At 39.2% G+C, this 21,660-nt stretch overlaps 1 protein-coding gene across 1 annotated transcript; it reads left to right on the forward strand.

The window, feature by feature from the left end:
* Positions 1–4,441: 4,441 nt before the first annotated feature.
* Positions 4,442–20,179, forward strand: LOC134227227 (sideroflexin-2). The gene is made up of 6 exons (XM_062708577.1): positions 4,442–4,602; positions 5,664–5,820; positions 15,679–15,852; positions 15,921–16,272; positions 18,774–18,913; positions 19,924–20,179. Exons 2-6 carry the CDS (start codon positions 5,672–5,674, stop codon positions 20,075–20,077), a joined length of 969 nt encoding a protein of 322 aa, XP_062564561.1. The 5' UTR covers positions 4,442–4,602; positions 5,664–5,671; the 3' UTR covers positions 20,078–20,179.
* The last annotated feature ends 1,481 nt before the right edge of the window (positions 20,180–21,660 follow it).

Consider the following 21,660-nt stretch of genomic DNA (forward strand, 5'->3'; position numbering starts at 1 on the left):
TAGCTTTGTTTTAATTAAGATATCCGAACGACATAGGAGAGTTAGCTCAGTAGCATTTTCTCAACATTATTGTAGCTACAAAACCCCAGGGGAAGCGGGGGGATGTGTTCTGTACTCATGCACTTCTTCTAAAATTCCGGCCCATTGCTAATGCTAGTTTGCCGACTGGCTGGCTGATCCACTGCTACGTTATCTCGATCTCTCCTCGGAGATCGTGCCACAAACTACCGCCCAAACTACTGACGGCTATCGCAGAGGACGCTTCCATGCATTGCGCCGACTTCGTCTTCCAATCGCAGAGGTAGTTCAACAGTTCCGGTGGTAGATGACGTCCGCACTGACGGTTCCCTACTTCTCCGAATTGCTTTCTTTTTCTTTCTTCAACAGGTTGACAGGCATTCCTCTGCGAAATTCCGGCAACCTCGGACAATAGAACGTGCTCTGGAGAGTCCTCTACGTTGACGCATTCGGCATGGCCATAACAGTGCAGATATTGACGAAAACATCCGTGTACGGACAGAAACTATGTGAGGTAAAAATTCACCCCCTTCTTTCACCCACGTCGACACATTTAGCATAAGTCCACCACCATTCTCCGCATTGCTCAACTTCTGCTGCCACTTGACCGTAGAGTCCAGTCTCACCGTTGTCGTCACATTACTGGTTCTTCTCCGATGGTAGCACTCGATATCCTCTGATAGAGTTATGCAGATTGGGATTATTCTGGCGATAACGAAAACTGCCTCCGACAAAATTGTTCTGTACGCACTAGCGAATCGAATGGCCACCATTAATTCTCCAGGGATTCCGTGAAGAATCTTCCAATTATTCCGAAGGGTTCCTTCAGGGATGTTGAAGCAACTCGTCGAGGGAGTCCGAACCAAATCTTCGAGGAATTCCGAAGCAGATCGTCGATGTATTCTGAAGCAAATCGTCGAATGATTCCGAAGCAATGTGCGAGGGATTTCGAAGCAAATCGTTAGTGGGATTCAGATCGTCGAGGGATTCCGAAGCAAATCATTGCGGGATTCCGTGGCAAAACGTCGAGAGGTATGTCGATGGTATAACCTGCGAAGAGAAGGAATCCACAATACGAAGAAGAACTCATCTGTCAAAGAAACTAACGCTGATGAACTCAACGTCTTCTTTAGCGAAGGTCATAGACATCTCCAAAACTTAGACCAACCCAGACCAGACTCAACAGAACTAATACATCGAACAACAGTGGATCATGGTGAACCCAACTTTGTCTTTCGACCAGTGTTGGTAAAATCACTAATAAATCTCAATTAACGAGCGCTCCCGTGCGAACGAAATCGTCTGCGATTTTAAAGGAATGCATCACGCTTGAATTTTTCATGCTAAAACGCATCATTTCACTCATTTGAAAAAAAAAAATCATTTTGGTTTGAAAACGCATTTAAAATCAATTTGGGGGCAATTTGGTCGGGGTTCAGCCAAAACGCACCAAGCGCCAACGAAAAATTACCGATTGTTGATTTAATTGATCGTAAATCGTATCGGATATCCCTCAACCTATAGATAGTGGAATATATAGATGAGCGAAGATAAATCCTCCACAGACAAACAGACATAACACTCGTCAAATTTCCATCGTTCACTGATTTACTGGTCAATTCAAATAATCATTAGTTGGCCAATCGGTCACTAGTGGCGCGCGCATCGGATTTGCTCGAGTTTGACATATGCTCATTACCGCCATCTGGTTTGTGATTTGCCCAACTAACTGAAATCAACAGATGTCGTTAGTGTTTAAATGACGATGAATTTGATGAGTGAATGTTCAATGTGTTATGTCTGTTTGTCTGTGAATCCTCTGTCTCCAAACGAACTGTCGAGGTAGTCGAGCATGACGAGCATGACGTCACGATTTCAATGGAAACGTTAAGGGCTGTGACGTCATATGCGCGTGTGCACGGGCAAAAAATCGACTCAGCCATGCTTTCACTCATCTATAGATTCTATATACTATCTATACCTTAACCCCATAACTGAGGATATCCTACTGCAAATGTACGTTTGAATTGATATGAAACTATTTCCGTGTTCCTTTTACGAACAAAATATCACAAGTCAGTCGAAAAGCCGCTTGGTGCGGTTTGGCTGAACCCCGACCATTTATTGCATATAGAGTAGAGTGGGGCAAGAGTGCGCGTGGGGTAAGAGTACGTTTTCGATTTTTTGAAGTAATAAAAAAGAATAAACTAGCAGCACTGCATAAGTTTGACAGGTATTCTGGCCAACTATATGTAATTGTGAACGATTTGAATAAACAACAAGGGAGGTATGGCGAAAGATATTTTTTTGGTCATTTTGCTAAAAATAATTGTTATTCCGCAACTAGTATTTCATTATCATATACATACGTTCAATCAGGTGAACCATATACCATTTCGATAACCTATTGCATAGAGTACTTTATAGTGCAGAACACCAATCCGGTTGGTTTTCCAAGAAGTCAAAACCATTACTTGAATAAAATTTGGGACTGTGGGGTAAAAGTACGCAGGAACGGTTGGGGCAAGAGTATGCATGTGAATCTTAAAGTTCTGATGCCAAATCCGTATCTGCGGCCAAAATAAGACTATTTCCAAAGCTTAAAGATCCACAACTAAGAAAAAAAGAAACAAAAATCGTAAATACTTCGGTAACCAACCAGATTACATTTCGCAACACCTGATACGAGGACAGCAAGAACGTACTCAGAACTTCATCATCCCTAGACACACATCGTCAAGTGGCAAGAGCTTGCTGGTATTTGGAACCACTTGCTGGAACGGCTTGCCGCTCGAAACGAAAGAGAAACCAACGCTAACCTCATTCAAGACCGCATTGAAGACTAATGAAAAACCCTGATTAATCCACCTAGCGGTGATGGTGCCTTTCTCGTGCATTATGAAAATAGTATTTTGGCCATTACTCATGAGCCCATAGTCCGATCTGGCCAATTTTCAATAGGAAACAATGAGACACTTTTCTGCGTCTAAATGCGAGTAAATCGGTTGACGATAAGTGCCCGAAAAATGAGTGACACTTTTTCACGCGATTATTCCGTGAAAAAAGTATTTTGGCCTTAACTTCTGATCCCATAGTCCGATCTGGCCAATTTTCAATAGGAAATAATGGGACACGATTCTGCGTCGAATACAACTTGTTGCGGGCAAATCGATTTAGGATAAATGCCTGAAAAATGAGTGACATTTTTTAATTAATTTTTCTATAAAAGAGGGGTATTTTGGCCAAAACTTCCGATCCCATAGTCCGATCTGACCAATTTTCAATAGGAAACAATGGTAGAGTATCCTGCGTCGAATGCAACTTGTTGCGAGTAAATCGGTTAAGGATAAGTACCTGAAAAATTAGTGACATTTTTTTTGGGTTGGTGCGCACAGACACACACACACACACACACACACACACACACACACACACACACACACACACACACACACACACACACACACACACACACACAGACATCACCTCAATTCGTCGAGTTGAGTCGATCGGTATATAACACTATGGGTCTCCGGGCCTTCTATAAAAAGTTTGTTTTTGGAGCGATCATATAGCCTTTACGTATACTTAGTATACGAGAAAGGCAAAAAAGTTTATGATTGTAAATCAGTAGTTACTTGATTGTTTTCAATAGTTTAACTATAGTTACATTACACAAATTTGATTATAAAAACTGTCTATGACTATGAGATCAAAATTTATTAATATTATTATTATATATTAATATAATTAGATTAATATAATAATTTTGTCTTGATATATTTATTTTTGTTGTTGACACAATTTCAGTCAGTCAGAAAGTCAGACGGTGTTAAATTTGATAGAGTAATCTGAAAAAGTGAAGTTAAAGGGTAAGGGTAAAGGGTAAAATGCCCAAGTAGCGGATTTTTGCACTTCGTTGCATAAGGAGTGGAAATGTTCAACATAATAATTCCGCGTGATTTCTAATATCAAGCGTAATCTAATATCATAGTATTATTAGTGAATCGAAAGCTTGAATTGAACGAAAAGAAAGTTGAACAAGTTCATCTTTTGGCGAGTCAATTGAATTTATCTGAGTTGTTCAACTCACTTGCCCTGTCTAAACGTAGTATTAAATATAATGCTTGTTCAAAAAAAACGAAAAAAATGTTATTCCTGTTTTACTTGATAATGGGACTCATATGCGGTCATTTTCAAGATAGGACAAGTGGGCTTGATGTTAGTTCCTCATATTCTCCCTTTGATGTTTTTCATATGGGACTAATATGCGATCAAAGGCAGTACAGCTCTCTCAAATTGGTTCAAAAGTGTTCGATGAGTGATTTGACGTCATTTCGCCACGCATACTAGATTATAGAAGTTTTCTGTGTACCTTTAGGCGAGCTTTCATCAAGCCATTATTCGAAAGCTCGCCCAAATAAATCAGTGCTCTGTCTGACAGGGAGGACAGTGCATCGAAACTGTCTGCAGAATAAAACGATATTGTTAGTGAAAATCATAAAGTAATCAAATAGTTTTCGTGAAAGTTATTATAAAAGTAATAATTTAACATTTTAACAGTGTGTTCATAATATAATAACTGTAAGTATGGTAAAATGAGTACACTCGTTAGTACATGCTTTAAATTTAATCGATTTGATAGTGAGAAAAAATATGCAAATTATGTATGTTATCCAGTTTATGAAGAAATGATACGAAACATGGTGTATCAAGAAATTTAATTAACAAGATATAGTCAGTTAACCAGGGATTTTATGTAATAATTTTTAGTGATGTTTAAGGATACAAATAAGCTATTATGCAACTGTTGTATATGCTCTGCCGTATACCTGTGTATCAAATAGGACCAATTTATCCCCGATGTGGGGATTGGATTAACGAACTCTTCAAAACCATACATTTGAAGGGCATATTTTGCATCTATGATTATCTACATCGTATAAATAGTGACACATTTTGATGAAAACGAAATTTTCAATATCATTTACTGGAGGACAACTAGTCAGTAATACAAATTCATAGACGTTTAATTAATATTCGCTTACTGTTATATTGCATTGTCGTTCTAACACATCTTACTGTATTCACATTGCTTGCTGAACATAATCGTAATCCATCAGCACGAATATATTTACCTCATGATGTAACCAAAACAAATCAATTGTTTGTCATAATATTTAGATTCCAGGGATAACATAAATAAGCATTTAGAACATTTAGAACAAAGTCCATGTGTTTTCAATATTAGGACTTTTTTTTAATTTGTTAGGCTTCTATCGTTGAAAATAAATTATTATCATCATAATGATGATATGGAAATGCTAATATCATCTTCCAAACTCGGACGTACATGTTCATGATAGCATTAGAGGCGAAAGTATAGAATTGATAGTTCCGTTAGGATACGGCAGGCATGAAGAATGTTTTTATAGAAGTCGATTTGAAAGCGAGCGGAGGGCAATATTTGTATTGGCACATATCACACGACCTTCCTTCTGCCAAGCTCCCGTATGAAGGGGGAGGGAAGAATATCAGTGTGGAAGCTGATATATCTCCACTGGTCATATCATTGTAAATCGTTTAACTTCACGTAGAAGTAACACACACGAAATCATTAATTTAATCATCATAATGTTTTTTAGGTCACAAAATGGCACAAATCGATATTGACAAACCGTTATGGGACCTGAAGACTTTTGCCGGCCGGTTTATGCATTTTTTATGGGTGACGGATGCCAGAACATGTTTCACTCCAGAAGAAGAACTGCATAAAGCCAAGGAATTGGTTTTGAAAGTACGGTAAGTTATTATATTTTTTTTTTAATTTCTTTCATTAGTTAAGATAAAGTAATTTTAAAAACTGATTATTCTGTTCATATAAGAATTTGAACATAACACCAAACAGATACTTTGGTTATACTATGATTATTTGAAACAGAAACACCCGATTTCTGAAATACAATTTATCACATAGAAGTAAACTGCCGCTAACCGCAAGTCGAGCACATCTGTACATGGGATCCATATACATATGTGCTCGACTTGCGGTTAGTGACAGTAAAGATTTCATAATTACGAAATATGGCACAGTGTGTTCTCATATCATAACTATCTTGTTCGTTTAATATGAGTTTATTTCGGGAAATGAGTTAGACTTTTACTATAAAATAATATATCTAGGATATAGTCATAGGCTAACATACACGGTTGTGAATTGTTTAACTTTGATTATATGTTTGTCTTAATTCTAAACTCTAATAATCCGTCACCCAAATGGGCCAGCAAATCCACCAGAACGATTTCAAATATTGCGTTCCGTGATCGGGGCACGGATATAATCATAGACACTTACACATGCGATACTTTTTTCGGTACGTCTCCATTCAAAGGGATTGCTGTAGCCTATATTTTTTTGTGGGCACGTTGTATTCGGCATTTATGCAATGTCTGGCGTACGGTGAACACCTGGTCTTTTTTTATAGAGTGATGAAGGCAAACCTGCAAACAGACACCTGCAATTATTTCTAAGGGAGTGCGGTTGACAGAAGGCCGATCCAATAAACACACCCAAGTAGCGGAAGGTTACTTGAGTTACTTTGTCTGCTAATACCCTGGTTCCCCCAGGAACTGCATCCTAGCCTTACTTCTGGAGAATGGGCAGTACTTAATGTACTCGCCCATTCACGCTCACACAGGCACTCATCCCGTATGAGGCTTCCTTGGGTGCTCTCTCTAACATACCCTCTGACACACCCTGACACTCTCTCTGACGCACCATATGAGTCTTACTGGATGCTCACCTTTTACGCACATGATCCCCTGTCATCACGCTCAATACACCCTGCCACTCCTTCTGACACACCATGTGGGAATTACTTAGGTTCTCACTTCTGACATGCCATACGAGGCTGACTTGAGTGCTCACCTTTAACATACCACGTGAGACTGACTTGGATGTTCACTCTACTTACTCTCCTCTGTCATGCCTCGATGTGTCGATAGCGATAGGTACCAACAGTTCTACGCTACAACCCTCCTACCTCGGCATTTGCAGTCCATACTCACACCTATGCGCTCATTGTTCTGCCATGCCTCGAGGTGGCGACTGCGGTTCATCCGCTGCGACACTATTACCTTGACATGTGCAAACCTCTAATTCAACTCCTCGCGCTCAGCCTGTTTTCGCTCTTTCGCTGTTCAACGCGCCAGATTCTCTGATAACTGCAAGCAATCTGAGTGGTTGCAGTAAAAACTCCATTTCTACATCGCTTGGCACATCCTCTAGATAAGGGTATCCTAGGTTATGGCCCGACCGCAAACGTCTAGCATAGCTCTTCTTTTGACGTCGAGGACATACGAACAGTATGTGCTCTGCAATTTCATCAACACAGACGGGGCTCTCCGCGTGCCCAAACCTGTGGAGGTACTGCCAGAAGCAGCCATGGCCTGACAGAAATTGTGTCAGATGGAAGTGAACTTCTCCATGAGGTCTCCCCACCCAGCTTGGTATCAGCCAGTGGATCCACCTACCTTTAGAAGAGTTATCCCACTCGCGCTGACATTTGGCAACCGAAGTCAACCTGATGCGTTCGCGAACTCCTCTGATGCCACGCAGCTCGAAACCCGGATGACCAGCCCGACTGGCATCATGCTCGCAATTACGCACCTGGTCTGTAGTAAAGCGTTCGCCCATGAATCCCGCCTGACATTGCCCAATGAACACTCTTGCAATTGGTGTTAGTCTACGGCAGCGGTTCTCAACCTGGGGTACATGTACCCCTGGGGGTACCTTCCCTGGTCTCAGGGGGTACTTACTTGATACTTGATGGGCTACAGCTCTTCGATGAACCTAAGCCGAATGGAGTATCCTTCTCCACTGGACTCGATCCTGGGCCAATCGCTTCCAGTCGCCCTGAACATTGAGCGCCCTCAGGTCCTCTTCAACTGCAAAAAGCCAACGTTTACGCGGCCTTCCACGAAGCCTGCGGCCTCTTTCGGGTTCTCTACTAAATATTATCTTCGCTTGACGTTCATCCGGCATACGAACAACGTGACCAGCCCACCGTAGTCTGCCGTGTTGAATAAGCTTAATAATATCCAGCCCTTTATACACCTGGTACAATTCGCGATTCATGCGGCGCCGCCAGATACCGTTCTCCTGTTTACCGCCGAGTATTGTTCGCAGCACCTAACGCTCACCTAAACTCCGAAAGCTCTCCGATCAGCCTCCTTTAACGTCCATGTTTCATGGCCGTATAAAGCCACCGGAAGAATCAGAGTAGTATACAGCGCGAGTTTTGTTTTCGTTTGCAGACTACGGGACTTAAGCTGGTTACGAAGTCCATAATAAGTCCATATTTGCAGCTGCAATACGGCTTTTCACCTCGCGGGTAATATCATTATCGCACGTCACTAATGTTCCAAGATACACAAATTCTTCCACCACTTCAAATCTTTCACCATCCAACACCATTTCACTACCACCACCACTAATGAACCCACGTTGATTGCCAGCGACCATGTACTTCGTTTTGCTGGAATTGATCGTGAGTCAAATCCTCGCTGTCTCCCTCTTAAAAGACACAAAAGCCTCTCCCACGGCACGGCGATCAATCCCGATAATATCGATATCGTCCGCAAATCCCAGGAGCATATGCGATTTTGTGATAATGGTACCGCTTCTTTGCACACCAGCTCTCCTAATCGCTCCCTCGAGCGCTATGTTGAACAGTAGATTCGAGAGTGCATCACCCTGCTTTAATCTATCTAAGGTAACAAATGACGTCGATATTTCATCCGCAACCCTTACACTTGATTCCGATCCGTCCAACGTTATTCGAATCAGCCGTATCAGTTTCGCCGGAAAACCATGTTCAAGCATAATTTGCCATAATTCATTCCGTTTCACTGAATCGTACGCCGCCTTGAAATCAATAAACAGATGATGTGTCTGCAAGTTGTTCTCCCGGAATTTATCAAGGATCTGTCTCAGGGTAAACATTTGAACTTAAAAAAAATGATGAAAAAATCCTTGATTTTCAATGTTAACGCAGTTGTGCAAATGATGAGCTTGTTGAATAATTCACAGTGTCAATTTTAAAAAGGAATTTACCGTCCGAAGGGTATTTTTTGGTACTTTGAGAGCTTCTTTTAGCATAATAAATAACAAAGTGGAGCACAACGCAAGCTTTCTTCGAAATTAAGGCTATGTCATCCACAACACATTTTGGCACATAGATGATGTTTGAAATTTTTGAATTAAACATCAATGTCTCAGTTCTAGAGTTTAGAAATATACCCACGGACACATGGAGTGTGGGTTCGATTCCCGCCCCGGTAAGGAGAAAACTTTTCGCGATCGAAACATTCTCCACTGGTACACTGGGTGTTATATGTCCGTTGTCTCATGCTAGGTGTTGAGTGTTCAGTCTGTACGACCTCTGGTCGAAGACGGCGCTACTGTCTTTTTTATTTTTTTAGAAACAATGTTAAGTGGAAAGTACCGAGAGGTATACAACACCTAAATCAATCCATCTTATGAGATATCTATATGTATATGTATAAAAAAGGGTGTTTGAAGTAATTTATTGGTAAATAATTTATCTTATCCTGTTAAAATACTTGAAGTAAACTTTTTGGGCATTGAAGTAAAAAGTAGGCTTTGTAATTGAAACACAAATCAGAAACAAATCGGCACCTAGTAAACGCAAAGTTTCTTTTGTCATATGTTTGCGTGTTGACCATAATGACTGTGCCTAAACTGCAAATCGCAATGAATAGAGTAAGATCAGCGCAATATAAATAAAATCCCTTCGCAAGGTGCGTATTGAACTATTAAAGTGGCGGTCCAGTGAATTGATCTACTTTTAAACATTCAGTCTAATAAAAGCTGTACGAATTTTGATATTTTGATTTGAAATCAATTTACAACGAACGGATTTTGATTCAGCAGGTATTGATTTTGTTCATTATTTTAAAATGTTTTCCGTAGTTTTAATGCGCTAAAATTGACCACATTCAAAATAGAGGCCTCTGTGCACCTTTACCAACGACGTATGTTTGTCATATTAAAGAAAACGTTTACATGTTTTAATGTGTCATTAAATTATGTCATTAATTATGTCATTAAAAACGTGGAACGTTTGGGTGTTTCACTCTCACATATTAGAATCAAAGTTCGGCAATAAAAGCAAATTTTCAAAGAAACAAAACCCTAGAAATTTTAATTTGTGTCCCAAACGATTTATAAAGATTCAATTTTTTTTTCTTATATTTAACTGATCATTGTTTTTTTTTATTTTCTTTTTTTTTCTGTCAACATCGCCAAAAAATGATCGAAAATTAATTTTCAAATTTCAACAGCTCGAAATTTAGAAACTCTTGAAGTGTGATTGGCAGTCTAAGAATAAATTTGAAAATTAAATAGAGGAATATCTCTGAATAACGAACAGGTTCATAGGGTATCTGTTCCTATATCAATAACAATAAGGCAATGCGCATATGAAATGCATTGATTTCTCACATAATAATCAAGAAACATGAGAATAATTATGCTCGGCTCATGTAATTTTTAATTGAAATCAATTTGGTAACTTTAAAAATGAAATTTTCATCACATTATAGAAGTATTTAGCTAAAAAACATCATCACCGCCATGCACCTATTTCAATAACATTCGAAAATAGTTAATCTTATGCCTGTACCTATATCAATAATACTGTTTCCAACATAAAATACGCACACTATTACTTGTGTGTATATGTAACGATATGATTGCAGTGATGCCGATTTCTTCAATCTTTTGTATTTGAGTTGAAATATAATTACAAAATTGCTGTTTTTGTTGCAGTTTTCCATCTTATCACTTCAATTTTGTGTTTGTCATAATTTATCGTTTCGATATAATTTATTTTACAAACACAAGAGTTGAATTTCACCGTAAAAGTTCGTTCAAGCGCTTTGAAATAAAAATCTAGTTCGGCAACTTTTGAGAGTACTGCAAGCCATGTAAACAGTTTGGAATACGGACAAGGATAATTTAGACGTTGTTTGAAATAAACCTATATTAAACTATAGGAAATCGCGTTGGTTTTTAAAATATAATTATATTCATAGGAAAAATGTGATGTGCTTTATGTGCTGTGAAGTGAATTTTGAAGGGATAGAATTGTTTTAGCTTGAAATTGAGTGGAAAACAACGGCGTGAAAACAGATGAATCTGCTAGTAGCAATCGAGCAGTGCATCAAACCATCAGTTCAGAGGTAGGAAAATGAAAATAAAAGTGCTTTATAATTTTATCTTTTAATAATTTGATTCCTGTGAATTAAAACATTACTTAAACAAAATCTTGAATAATATTCCAAACATTCAAGAATGTGTTCCATCCATTATTGTGTACATGTGTACATCGCCACTGCTATCCGATTTTCAACACGGTTTTGTGAAGAAGCGATCGACCACATCGAACCTAATGTCGTATGTGAATTATATCTCGAAAGAGATCGAGGCTCGACATCAAGTAGATGCAATATATTTCGACTTCTCTAAGGCCTTCGACAAAGTTCCCCACGAGCTCACTATTCAGAAATTCAAATATCTGGGTTTTCCCGACTGGATAACGCAATGGCTGCACTCATATTTAAGTGGAAGAAAGGCCTTCGTCAGATTGAATAGCTCTCGTTCACGCGCGTTCACCATTACGTCCGGTGTCCCGCAAGGAAGTGTACTTGGACCTTTAATCTTTGTACTGTTTATAAACGACCTATGTAGTCGGCTAAAATCGGGCCATTTACTGTATGCTGACGACCTAAAAATATTTAAAGTAATCTCATCGCATCTCGATTGTTGTGCGCTTCAAGCCGATATAGACGAACTCCAACTGTGGTGTTCGGAAAATGGAATGGCTCTCAACATAAGCAAATGCAAAGCTATATCGTTTTCTCGCCGAAATACACGTATCGAAAATGGGTATACGATAGGTCCCACTCAATTAGAACGTGTAGATTTGATCCGCGATTTGGGGGTGACCATTGATACCATGCTTCGTTTTAATGAGCACATCAGCATGACTACCGCGAAAGCATTTGCTGCATTGGGTTTCATTCGTCGAAATACAAAGGACTTCACGGACATCTATGCACTCAAAGCACTATACTGTTCAACGGTGCGAAGTATCTTGGAGTATGCAGTATGTGTGTGGTCCCCATACCACGTGACACAATCTATCAGGATTGAAAAGGTTCAACGATGTTTCATCAGATACGCCCTCCGTCGGCTTCCCTGGAATGATCCTGTAAACCTCCCGGACTATTCCAGCCGCTGCAAACTTATAGGGCTGGAGACACTTGCGCTTCGTCGGACTAATCTGCAAAGGCTGTTTGTTTTTGATATTTTAAAAAATGTCGTGCAGTGTCCATATTTATTGCAAAACGTTACGTTTTACGCTCCTTCTCGGCATCTGCGTGAACGCGATCTTATTATGATTCAGCGTCACAGGACGTCATATGGTTTTAACAACCCTCTGGAAAACTGTTTTCGGTCGTTTAATAGTGCAAGTGCTGTTTTTGATTTTAATGTGTCTAAACTAGTTTTTAAGAATCGAATAAGAAATATTAGATAAGAAGCATTCTGAGGAGTTTTATAATTCAAGACGAAGAAATAAATAAATACGATGTGAGAAATTGTAAATAAATTAATTTTTTATTTGGTTTATCGACAGTTGGGATTAACATACGGGTTGTTATTAATATGGGAACAGATACTCTATATATTTTTGGATAAAAGTTAAGTAAACAGTGCGAACAGGGGGCCCTCCTTAGCCGTGCGGTAAGACGCGCAGCTACAAAGCAAGACCATGCTGAGGGTGGCTGGGTTCGATTCCCGGTGCCGGTCTAGGCAATTTTCGGATTGGAAATTGTCTCGACTTCCCTGGGCATAAAAGTATCATCGTGTTAGCCTCATGATATACGAATGCAAAAATGGTAACCTGGCTTAGAAACCTCGCAGTTAATAACTGTGGAAGTGCTTAATGAACATTAAGCTGCGAGGCGGCTCTGTCCCAGTGTGGGGATGTAATGCCAATAAGAAGAAGAAGAAACAGTGCGAATAACCATTGTGGATCGTAAGTTTCCTTGTGTGTTTGCATGTAACTTAAAAATTACGCCACAATTCGGCTACAGTTTGAATTTGCAGAAAAAAAATCTTAGGGGGTACCTCAAGCAATGACAAAACCTCAAGGGGTACCACTCATCAAAAAGGTTGAGAACCGCTGGTCTACGGTATTAAATTTGGGAGAGTACCGGTAGTTGCTGCAATCCAGCATATCGACATCAGCACGACACCTTCCATTCATGCCTGCGGCAGAATCTCATCCTCCAAAACCTTAATAATTACCCAGTGCATCACCACCTTATTTACTTAGCTCTCCTGGTAGTTGGTCAATCCCAGAAGCTTTGTTGTTTATCAGTAGACCAATCGACTCTTGGATTTCTTCGAGATCGGGAACCGGAAAACGTATGCCCTGCGCGTGTGCTCCCATGTTTGCCACCATGCCGCCATCATTCTCTGCCACATCGTTATTCAGGTGCTTTTCGTAGTGCTGCCGCACCTTCGGTTCATCTAATGCTCGTTCGTAAGATGGTTCCCGTTTATGTATTTACACCTATGTGGCACGTGACCCTTACATGAACGGTTCAGCTTCTCATAATACTTTCGTGCGTTTTTAGCGCGGTAAAGCTGCTTCGTCTCTTCATGGTCTCGATCTTCCTGCTGGCGCTTTTTCCTCTTGGTAGAAGATAGCCGCTCGATGCCCAGTTTTCCACACTTCCTGTCCTGTTCAGGAGATTTCCTGCAGCGCTACAACGTAGAAGTTGCGTGGATGAAATTCTTCGTAGATTATCCTGTCGCAAGCTGCGAAACCTAGTGACGCGCAGTTCCACGTTCCAAGCTTCCAATCGTGATCCTCTATTCGTCGTTCAGATTGTATCGAGTCGTATTAACTTCTATTTTATTCGTAATTATTGGTTTAAAGCCCCAGCCCTTGGACATAGTCCCTGCTGCCTCAAGCCTATCTATCTGTGTGTAATTCAATTAATTCAATGAAAACTTGTTTGTAGAAGTCAAAGTATGCAGACCCATTTTGCTGTGTTGTTCGACCCATCTTATCTCAGCAATTTTTGATAGAGTGAAACATACCTAGCCCTAGCAGCGCACACGTCCCACATAAGTTACTGTAATTTATATGTGACCAGATTTCGTTACAATCAAACCTGGATCTATTTGGCTAAAATTTGTTCAGAGCATCAGGGCATCAAATAGAACAAAATAAGGCATATCCAAAAAAACAATAAATAAGTTTTCTCTATACTAAGTTGAGCCACCTAGTCATTTTCTTTAATTACTTGAAATGAAGGATTTTTTTTCGTTTTATAGAGCCATGTCGAAAAGTTGAATTAGAATTTTGATTTATATGCATTAGATGGGTCCCACCCTATCCTATATATTTCTATTACATTTTTCTGGGTTGATTGTTGATTTTTTGGTATGCCGCCTTACCAGGGATGCGACCCCTAGCCACGTGCTGCCATCTTAGGATTAGCTGAAGTGACACCGCATTTCTTGTTCAGCCGCCCGCTATGGGTCAGACGCTGTTTTGAACCGCTCCTAACATAAGGAACAGACGGTCATGTAGGATCGATAAAAGTTTCCCCACTCCATGACTAGGCTGGTGCGCTTTGAGCGGCACACGGTCGTTTTGATAGGGCCTGCTTTTGCGAATACATGGTGCTTTTTATAGAAGTTCAACAGAGCCCACTGTCAAACCACCACGTCTTAGATATAACCCCAGGTCGCACATCCTCACTCTAGCTGATCTCAGAAGGACAACAGTGCCCAGGATACACTACCAGCTAAGTACACAACCCTTAACTGGCGGTCTGTTGTCATTCATGGAAGTGTGAGAATTGTAGCTTGTGAGGACCATGGTTATGTATATCGCCCTATGCAAAAAATGGGAACCTCCACCTTAGGCTGAAAATGTACAAACCTGACAGTCTGTAATAACAAAAGAAACAGAGAAAGAATTTTTAATGCTTGAATTCTCATTTGACGTTAATAGGGGCACGAACTGAAATAAAGCGAACTTCTCTCGACAAGATTTTTTTATTGTTCCTGGTTCTGGCATTTGTTATCGATTCTTCTATTTTTTTATTCTTCATTCTTTTTTGTCCTTGTCTTCTCCTTTGTCCTTTGAGTTGTATTTATTATTTTTTCTTTCTGGTTTCTTCTTCTTTCTTCCTTCCTTATTTTTCTTGCTACTTCAGCCTATCGATGCATTTCAACCTTCTGATATTTCACAGCCTTATGATACTTTTTCAGCCTCCTAATACTTTCTACCTTTCGAGATTTCAGACTTCTGGGAATTCAGTCTTATGTGTATCAGCCTTTCGTAAGACACCCAAAAAATGTGAGATTTTTTCAACTTAGCTTTGATTTATTTGCATTCGTCGGGAAAAACGATCTATTTTCGGTTATTGTCTTTCATCGGAATTCCATAATTGTCATGATCTAACTGTTTGAATACAGGCAAACAATACACTCTAATGAAAATAAAAAGAATTGGTTTGAAGCTTAATAAAATGTGTTGAAAAATATTTCAGACAGGATAAACTGCTACCACCAAACGTATCTATAGAAGAGATTCATCACGCTAAAAAACTATACGAAAGCGCATTCCATCCTGACAGCGGAGAATTGCAGAACATTTTCGGACGGATGAGTTTCCAAATGCCCGGAGGAATGGCTATCACTGGTGCCATGCTGCAGTTCTATAGGTATGATATTTCTTATTGTCTCAGTGCAAAAAAATTGAATAACCGCAGTTCACTATTTGTCTCTTCAGAACTAATACAGCTGTTATCTTCTGGCAGTGGGTCAATCAATCTTTCAATGCATTAGTTAACTACACTAACCGAAATGCTAATTCGTCTTTAACCACTACACAACTAGGAGTATCCTATGTTACAGCAACGAGTTCGGCACTAGTCGCCGCCGTTGGGTACAAAGGTTATCTGATGAGAACGGCTAGTCCCTTTTTCCAGCGTTACGTTCCATTTGTAGCTGTCGCCGTGGCAAATTGCATTAATATTCCGCTTATGCGGCAGAATGAGCTTATTTATGGCATTGATTTGCAGGATGAAAATGGTAACAACGTTGGAAAAAGTAGAGTGGCGGCAGCTAAAGGAATCAGTCAGGTAATTATCATTTGTTTTACGATATAGGAAGAGCAGGTTCAAACAAAAGCTTATTTGTTATGTTAACCGCTTGTATTTTCATGTTATCATTCCCCACACTCAATTACAACAAGAGATCTTTCACATGAATAGTTTGTTATCATTTGTCCTAATCGCTTGTTTGAGTCGTAAAAAATTGTCGGGGTTGTATACAAGACAACGACCGCTCGACGTAAACTACGTATTACCAAATATAGTACACTGAACGACTGAACCAATTATTCCGCCCTATAAAAAAGACAAGGAACTATCCCACCGACACTACTATCCAGCTTTAGCAGCATCTCCCACTCTGTGAGGGAGTAGGGACCCCGTTGTCTAGCAGCTGGGCCACCTAATTCATACGCCCCTGTTCAACAATTGATAATACCCTAAAGGTAGGCAATTATCAAGGATTGGAACGCGCTGCATAGGAGATGCATGATGCATGAAAGAACTAAAAAATTTAATAGTTTAGCGTTAATATTAAAAAGTTTTAATCCCACTGGCAAATTGGTGGAGAGTTTGCGAATCGATTGATACCTATATAAATCTTTAAAATCCATTGAAAGATAAAGGACCTATTAATGTTACAAATCTTACATGATTTCGTGACGGTTCTAAATTTTGAAATATTCATTTTACACCTTGTATCCTAGTCTTCCCCTTAGACGTAGTTTACGTCAAAAACATATTTTTAACTTGTTTTCTACACCTCCACTTGACCCTGCGACCTGCAAGGCGGCAATGTCTCAATGGGGATGTAATGCCAATAAGAAGATAAAGAATATATAATGGCCGTATAAAGCCACCGGAAGAATCAAAGTAGTATACAGCGTGGATCTCGTCTTCGTTCCAGACTACGGGACTTAGGCTTAGCTTAGACTGACTGTGCTTAGACTCTTTGTTTGATTAGAACTGATGTAAATTGCACTTCTATCCAAGTAAATAAAGGTTGAGATTTACCACCTATTCTCAAAAAACACGTTTCAACACAGTTAGTTGGGAAAGGAGGAAAATGTTAGTGTGTAGCTGCGATCCGCGTGCGTTACGAAACACGTTCAATCGCTAGCTAATTAATTTACTTTCCGACCGCACAAAACAGAAATAAAACCCGTATCGGCGTCCGCTACAAAACAGGTTCAATCGCGAACTCTTCGATCGCAGACTACGGGTCATAAACTGGTTAGGGGCTGTCCATATACCACGTGAACAGGTTTTGGTCAGGTATAGATACCCCCCTCCTCCAGCGTGGACAACTGCTCATATACATTTGACAAGCTTCAATGACATACGGCAACTGACTTGCTGGAATCTTTGTTATTAAGGAGGAGATTACAGAATTTCAGTTAAAGGTCAATTTGCTGGTAACAGTTCAAATTGCCGTGCGGTAAGATCCGCGGCTACAATGCAAGACCATGCTGAGGGTGACTGAGTTCGATTCTCGGTCCGCTATCATCGTGTTAGCCTGCAAATGCAAAAATGGTAACTTGGCTTAGAAACCTTGCAGGTAATATCTGTGGAAGTGCCAATGAAGAAGAAGTTCAGCTATTAATTTTACTGAAATCATATTCTGATTTTTGGCCCGCAAAGCCCAGGAGCATATGCGATCTTGTGATAACAGTACCACTTCTTTTCACACCAGGCTCTCCTAGTCACTCCTCGAGTGCTATTATATTGAACAGTAGATTCAAGAGTGCATCACCCTGCTTCAATCCATCTAAGGTTACAAACGATGTCGAAATTTCATCCGCAACCCTTACACTTCATTTTCAACGTGACACGAGAAAACTATGTTCTTACATAATTTGTCATAATTCATTTTGTTTAATTTAATTGTACAACGATGCTTTGAAATTATTAAACACATTATCTCTGTAAGTTGTACTGCCGGAATTGTTCAACGATATGTCTCAGGAAAAACATTTGATCCGTCGCCGATCGGCCCTCGCGAAAACCTGCCTGGTATTTACAACGACAATTCGGGTTCTTCAAGCAATCTAATTCTGTTGAACTGAATACGGGATATAAATTTGTACGCCGAGTTAAGATGGCTTATTTCTCGGTAATTAAATAAGGACTATGATGATACACCTGCATACGTTATTCAAATCCTGGTCAGTCCTTCTAAGATCTGTTTGGTTACTTTAGTGTTAACCGTGCCTGTCCTTCGGGTTTCCCAAAGTTCTTGTCCCTTTCCTATTTCCATGTCCTACTTGATTTTTTTCCGTCTTTCCGTCTTGCGATTCACAGATCTCCAAATTTATGAGCTGCCAGACCCGACATTCTAATACCTGATTAATCCATGAACAATGTGCTGGAAATTGGAAATTGAAAGTGGAAACCGCATGATTTTTTTTACACGTTTAGTAGAGGACTTCCAACATGTGAAGGAATTAGTTAAAACAATGTGAATTCGCTTCTAGTTCAAAACACGTATCCGAATGTAAAAAATATGATAATCGAAACATTTTTTTCCGCAGGTGATATTTTCTCGCATTGCCATGTGCGCGCCTGGAATGCTGATTCTTCCGATCATCATGGAGAAACTGGAAACATACAAATCTTTCAAACGGCTTTCATTCCTTCATGCTCCATTCCAAGTAATGGTGGTTGGATGCTTGTAAGTAACAACCAAAGTTTGATTAAGGCTTTATAGGGGAAAGTGGGGTAAGATGGCCATATGGGGCAAGACGGCCAACGTTAATTATGCCTTAAGTTACCATTATATTCACATTATTATTACAAGGGATGGTTCACAAGAATGTAAAAGGGCTATACATCTGAAAAATGCACTTTGACAAACTCACTTGCTATTGTAATATTGATTTGAAGATGGTTTAGTTGAAATTCGAATTTTCTTATAATTTTCTAGTTCCATAATTTAACAATTGAAGCCTAAATTAATAATTTTTCAGGACAAATTGATATTTACCGAAGATTTTATATAACTATAGCCTATATACAATAATAATTTGAGGAGATTCACAGTAATTAGGTTGGATAGGATATAAATCTTTGGATATACGTCGGCCTGGGCGGTATTGCCAACTATATAGGAACAAGGTCATCTCCATAATTAAGAGTCGCCTAAACCTTAAATGCATTTAAAAAATGATCAAAATAGTTTCTGCACGAATCAGAGATGATTTAAAACAAAGGATATGGTTTTAACAGTAAAATTTAGTTTTAGGCAAATTCTGATATTGTCGTAGTGCCAGTTGTTAAGAATTCAACATGAAATACGCCATTTTTTAACGAAGCATCATTTGAACATAATCCATAGAAGTGCAAGAAATGTGTCCCCTATTCTAAATAAATTTAGCACTCTTTTGATATAGTTTTTGGTCCATGCTCGTCTTGCCCCTACGGGGTGGTCATATTGCCCCATATGGTAAATATAGGCATAATAAAAACACCTTTTTTAAAACCAGTTTATAAGATACTGAAACGTTATTAATCAGTGTTTATTGATACTTATGTCAAAGACGGGTCATCATAAAGGTGTTTCATGGACAAATCAAAAGAATTTGAAGGAGTGTCACTATTTTACAAGGGATACCGCTTAGGATGGCCATCTTGCCCCACTTTCCCCTACTAGGAGTTAACATTCTTGGATTTTTTTTATTACAGCCTAACTGCGATGGTGCCCACGGCATGTGCACTATTTCCGCAAACTGCTTCTTTAAGTACAAGCACTATGCGGTTACTTGAGCCGGAGTTCTATAAAGAAATGGAGAAAAAGGGTACTGTACCGGAAAAAGTGTATTTCAACAAAGGATTGTAAACAAAACAATGCCCAGGGAACTTTGTAGTACTTACGTTTTAGCGCTTATGTGATGCTAAATTTTGAAATAAATACTCCATGATTTGATGATGGCAGAACGCACATGTCTCGAATATAGAAAGTTACTGATTCCGAAATCAAGCTTGAAGTTTGCCAGTAGATGCAATACTCATCATCAACAATTCGTGGGCCGATTACTTTTTGGAAAACCAAAACGATGATTGATACTGAAACATTTATGAAATCTTTCAACTTTTATGCAACTTATTCAACTTTTATGAAATAGTGTGTCTAAAGTTGAGAAAAACTGATACATTTGTGCAAGGCAGCTACATTTCGTTATACATGAGGGCGTCGAGCGAAACACATTAAGCTAACTTTCTGATCCTGAAGTCCTGAAGTGATCTCATTATTACCAGCATCACGTGGAAGCGTCATCGTAAAAAACAGCATCATACAAATTGCCCAGGTAGGTGTAGAAGAGTAAACATTACTATTGAGTATATTTTATGTTAAATATTTTCTGCCACTTTAGGGCTAGAATTTTAAAAGCACACAAAATAGATCTTATTTTTTTTTTGAAAAGTAGTTAATACTTAAGATTGTTGAATTTTCAACCCTTTACCGGTTACTCTTTAAGGTGGTGGCTGGTCCCATGATTACTTTTTACTATACTTAGTATAGTAATAGTCAAGCATTCGTTGTACATATGACTAATATGAGGGGTAAGCATGATGAAATGTTGTAGAATTTAAAAAGAAAACGAATGTTAGGACCAAGTGCCACTGGATAATATGGGGTAGTCAGGGTTTAACTAAATTAGCTAATAGTATAACTTATTTTTCCACGCAACAATTTCAGTATAGGTAATTTGTTTCCACGAATCAAATTTTTAGAAGTTGGGTTTTCAGGATTACTTACTTAGCGCAAGAGAGGAGTTAAACTTTGCGTTACACCTGCATTTATTTTCCGATTCGTTGCGTTATCATAAGTGATCAGCACTCATGGAATACATTGTTTAATGCGGATGTCAGCCGGGATCGACCAAAGGTGTAGATTAGGTGTAATTAGTTTAATTATTTATATTTTTAGGTATCAAATGTTAGGAGCTTGTTTTCAGCGTCACACAGCCCAGGAGAGAGTGTAAGCTCTGCGTTGTAATGGTATAGTGTCCTATATATGGCCGTCCACGATTGGGGTCCTGTGGGTCACATGTAGTGGCTGTGCTCGGGGCAGTTGTGTGTTGAAAGCGGTTTCGGGGCAGTTAGGATTGAGTTTTAATATAAACAGATGTAGGATTGAACAAGTTATAACCTTCAGGGTTCATATTGTGGAGACTATTGACAGCCAAAGCGTTGAGGATAAGCTTTTAGTTAGGAACTGAATTAATTTATCCGATTTGGAATCCTAGATTGAAAAGTAGGTATATATGGACAATAATAGAAACTATATACAGTTACCGTTTTATTAAGTATTGAGGATATGTTTTTAGCTAAGTTAAATAGCAGATATGCATGTATGATAACCATTAATAAGGCAGAATTATACGAACTGTATTTTTGTCTTTGTAGTAAGATTAATTA

The sequence above is a fragment of the Armigeres subalbatus genome, chromosome 3, assembly GCF_024139115.2.
Source record: "Armigeres subalbatus isolate Guangzhou_Male chromosome 3, GZ_Asu_2, whole genome shotgun sequence".
Lineage (NCBI taxonomy): Eukaryota > Metazoa > Arthropoda > Insecta > Diptera > Culicidae > Armigeres > Armigeres subalbatus.

Excerpts from the sequence above, each read along its gene's own strand:
- LOC134227227 (XM_062708577.1), top strand. The coding sequence starts at position 5,672 with ATGGCACAAATCGATATTGACAAACCGTTATGGGACCTGAAGACTTTT. Across the intron at positions 15,853-15,920 it reads GCCATGCTGCAGTTCTATAG|AACTAATACAGCTGTTATCT; the intron begins GTATGATATTTC and ends TTGTCTCTTCAG. Across the intron at positions 18,914-19,923 it reads GTAATGGTGGTTGGATGCTT|CCTAACTGCGATGGTGCCCA; the intron begins GTAAGTAACAAC and ends TTTTTATTACAG.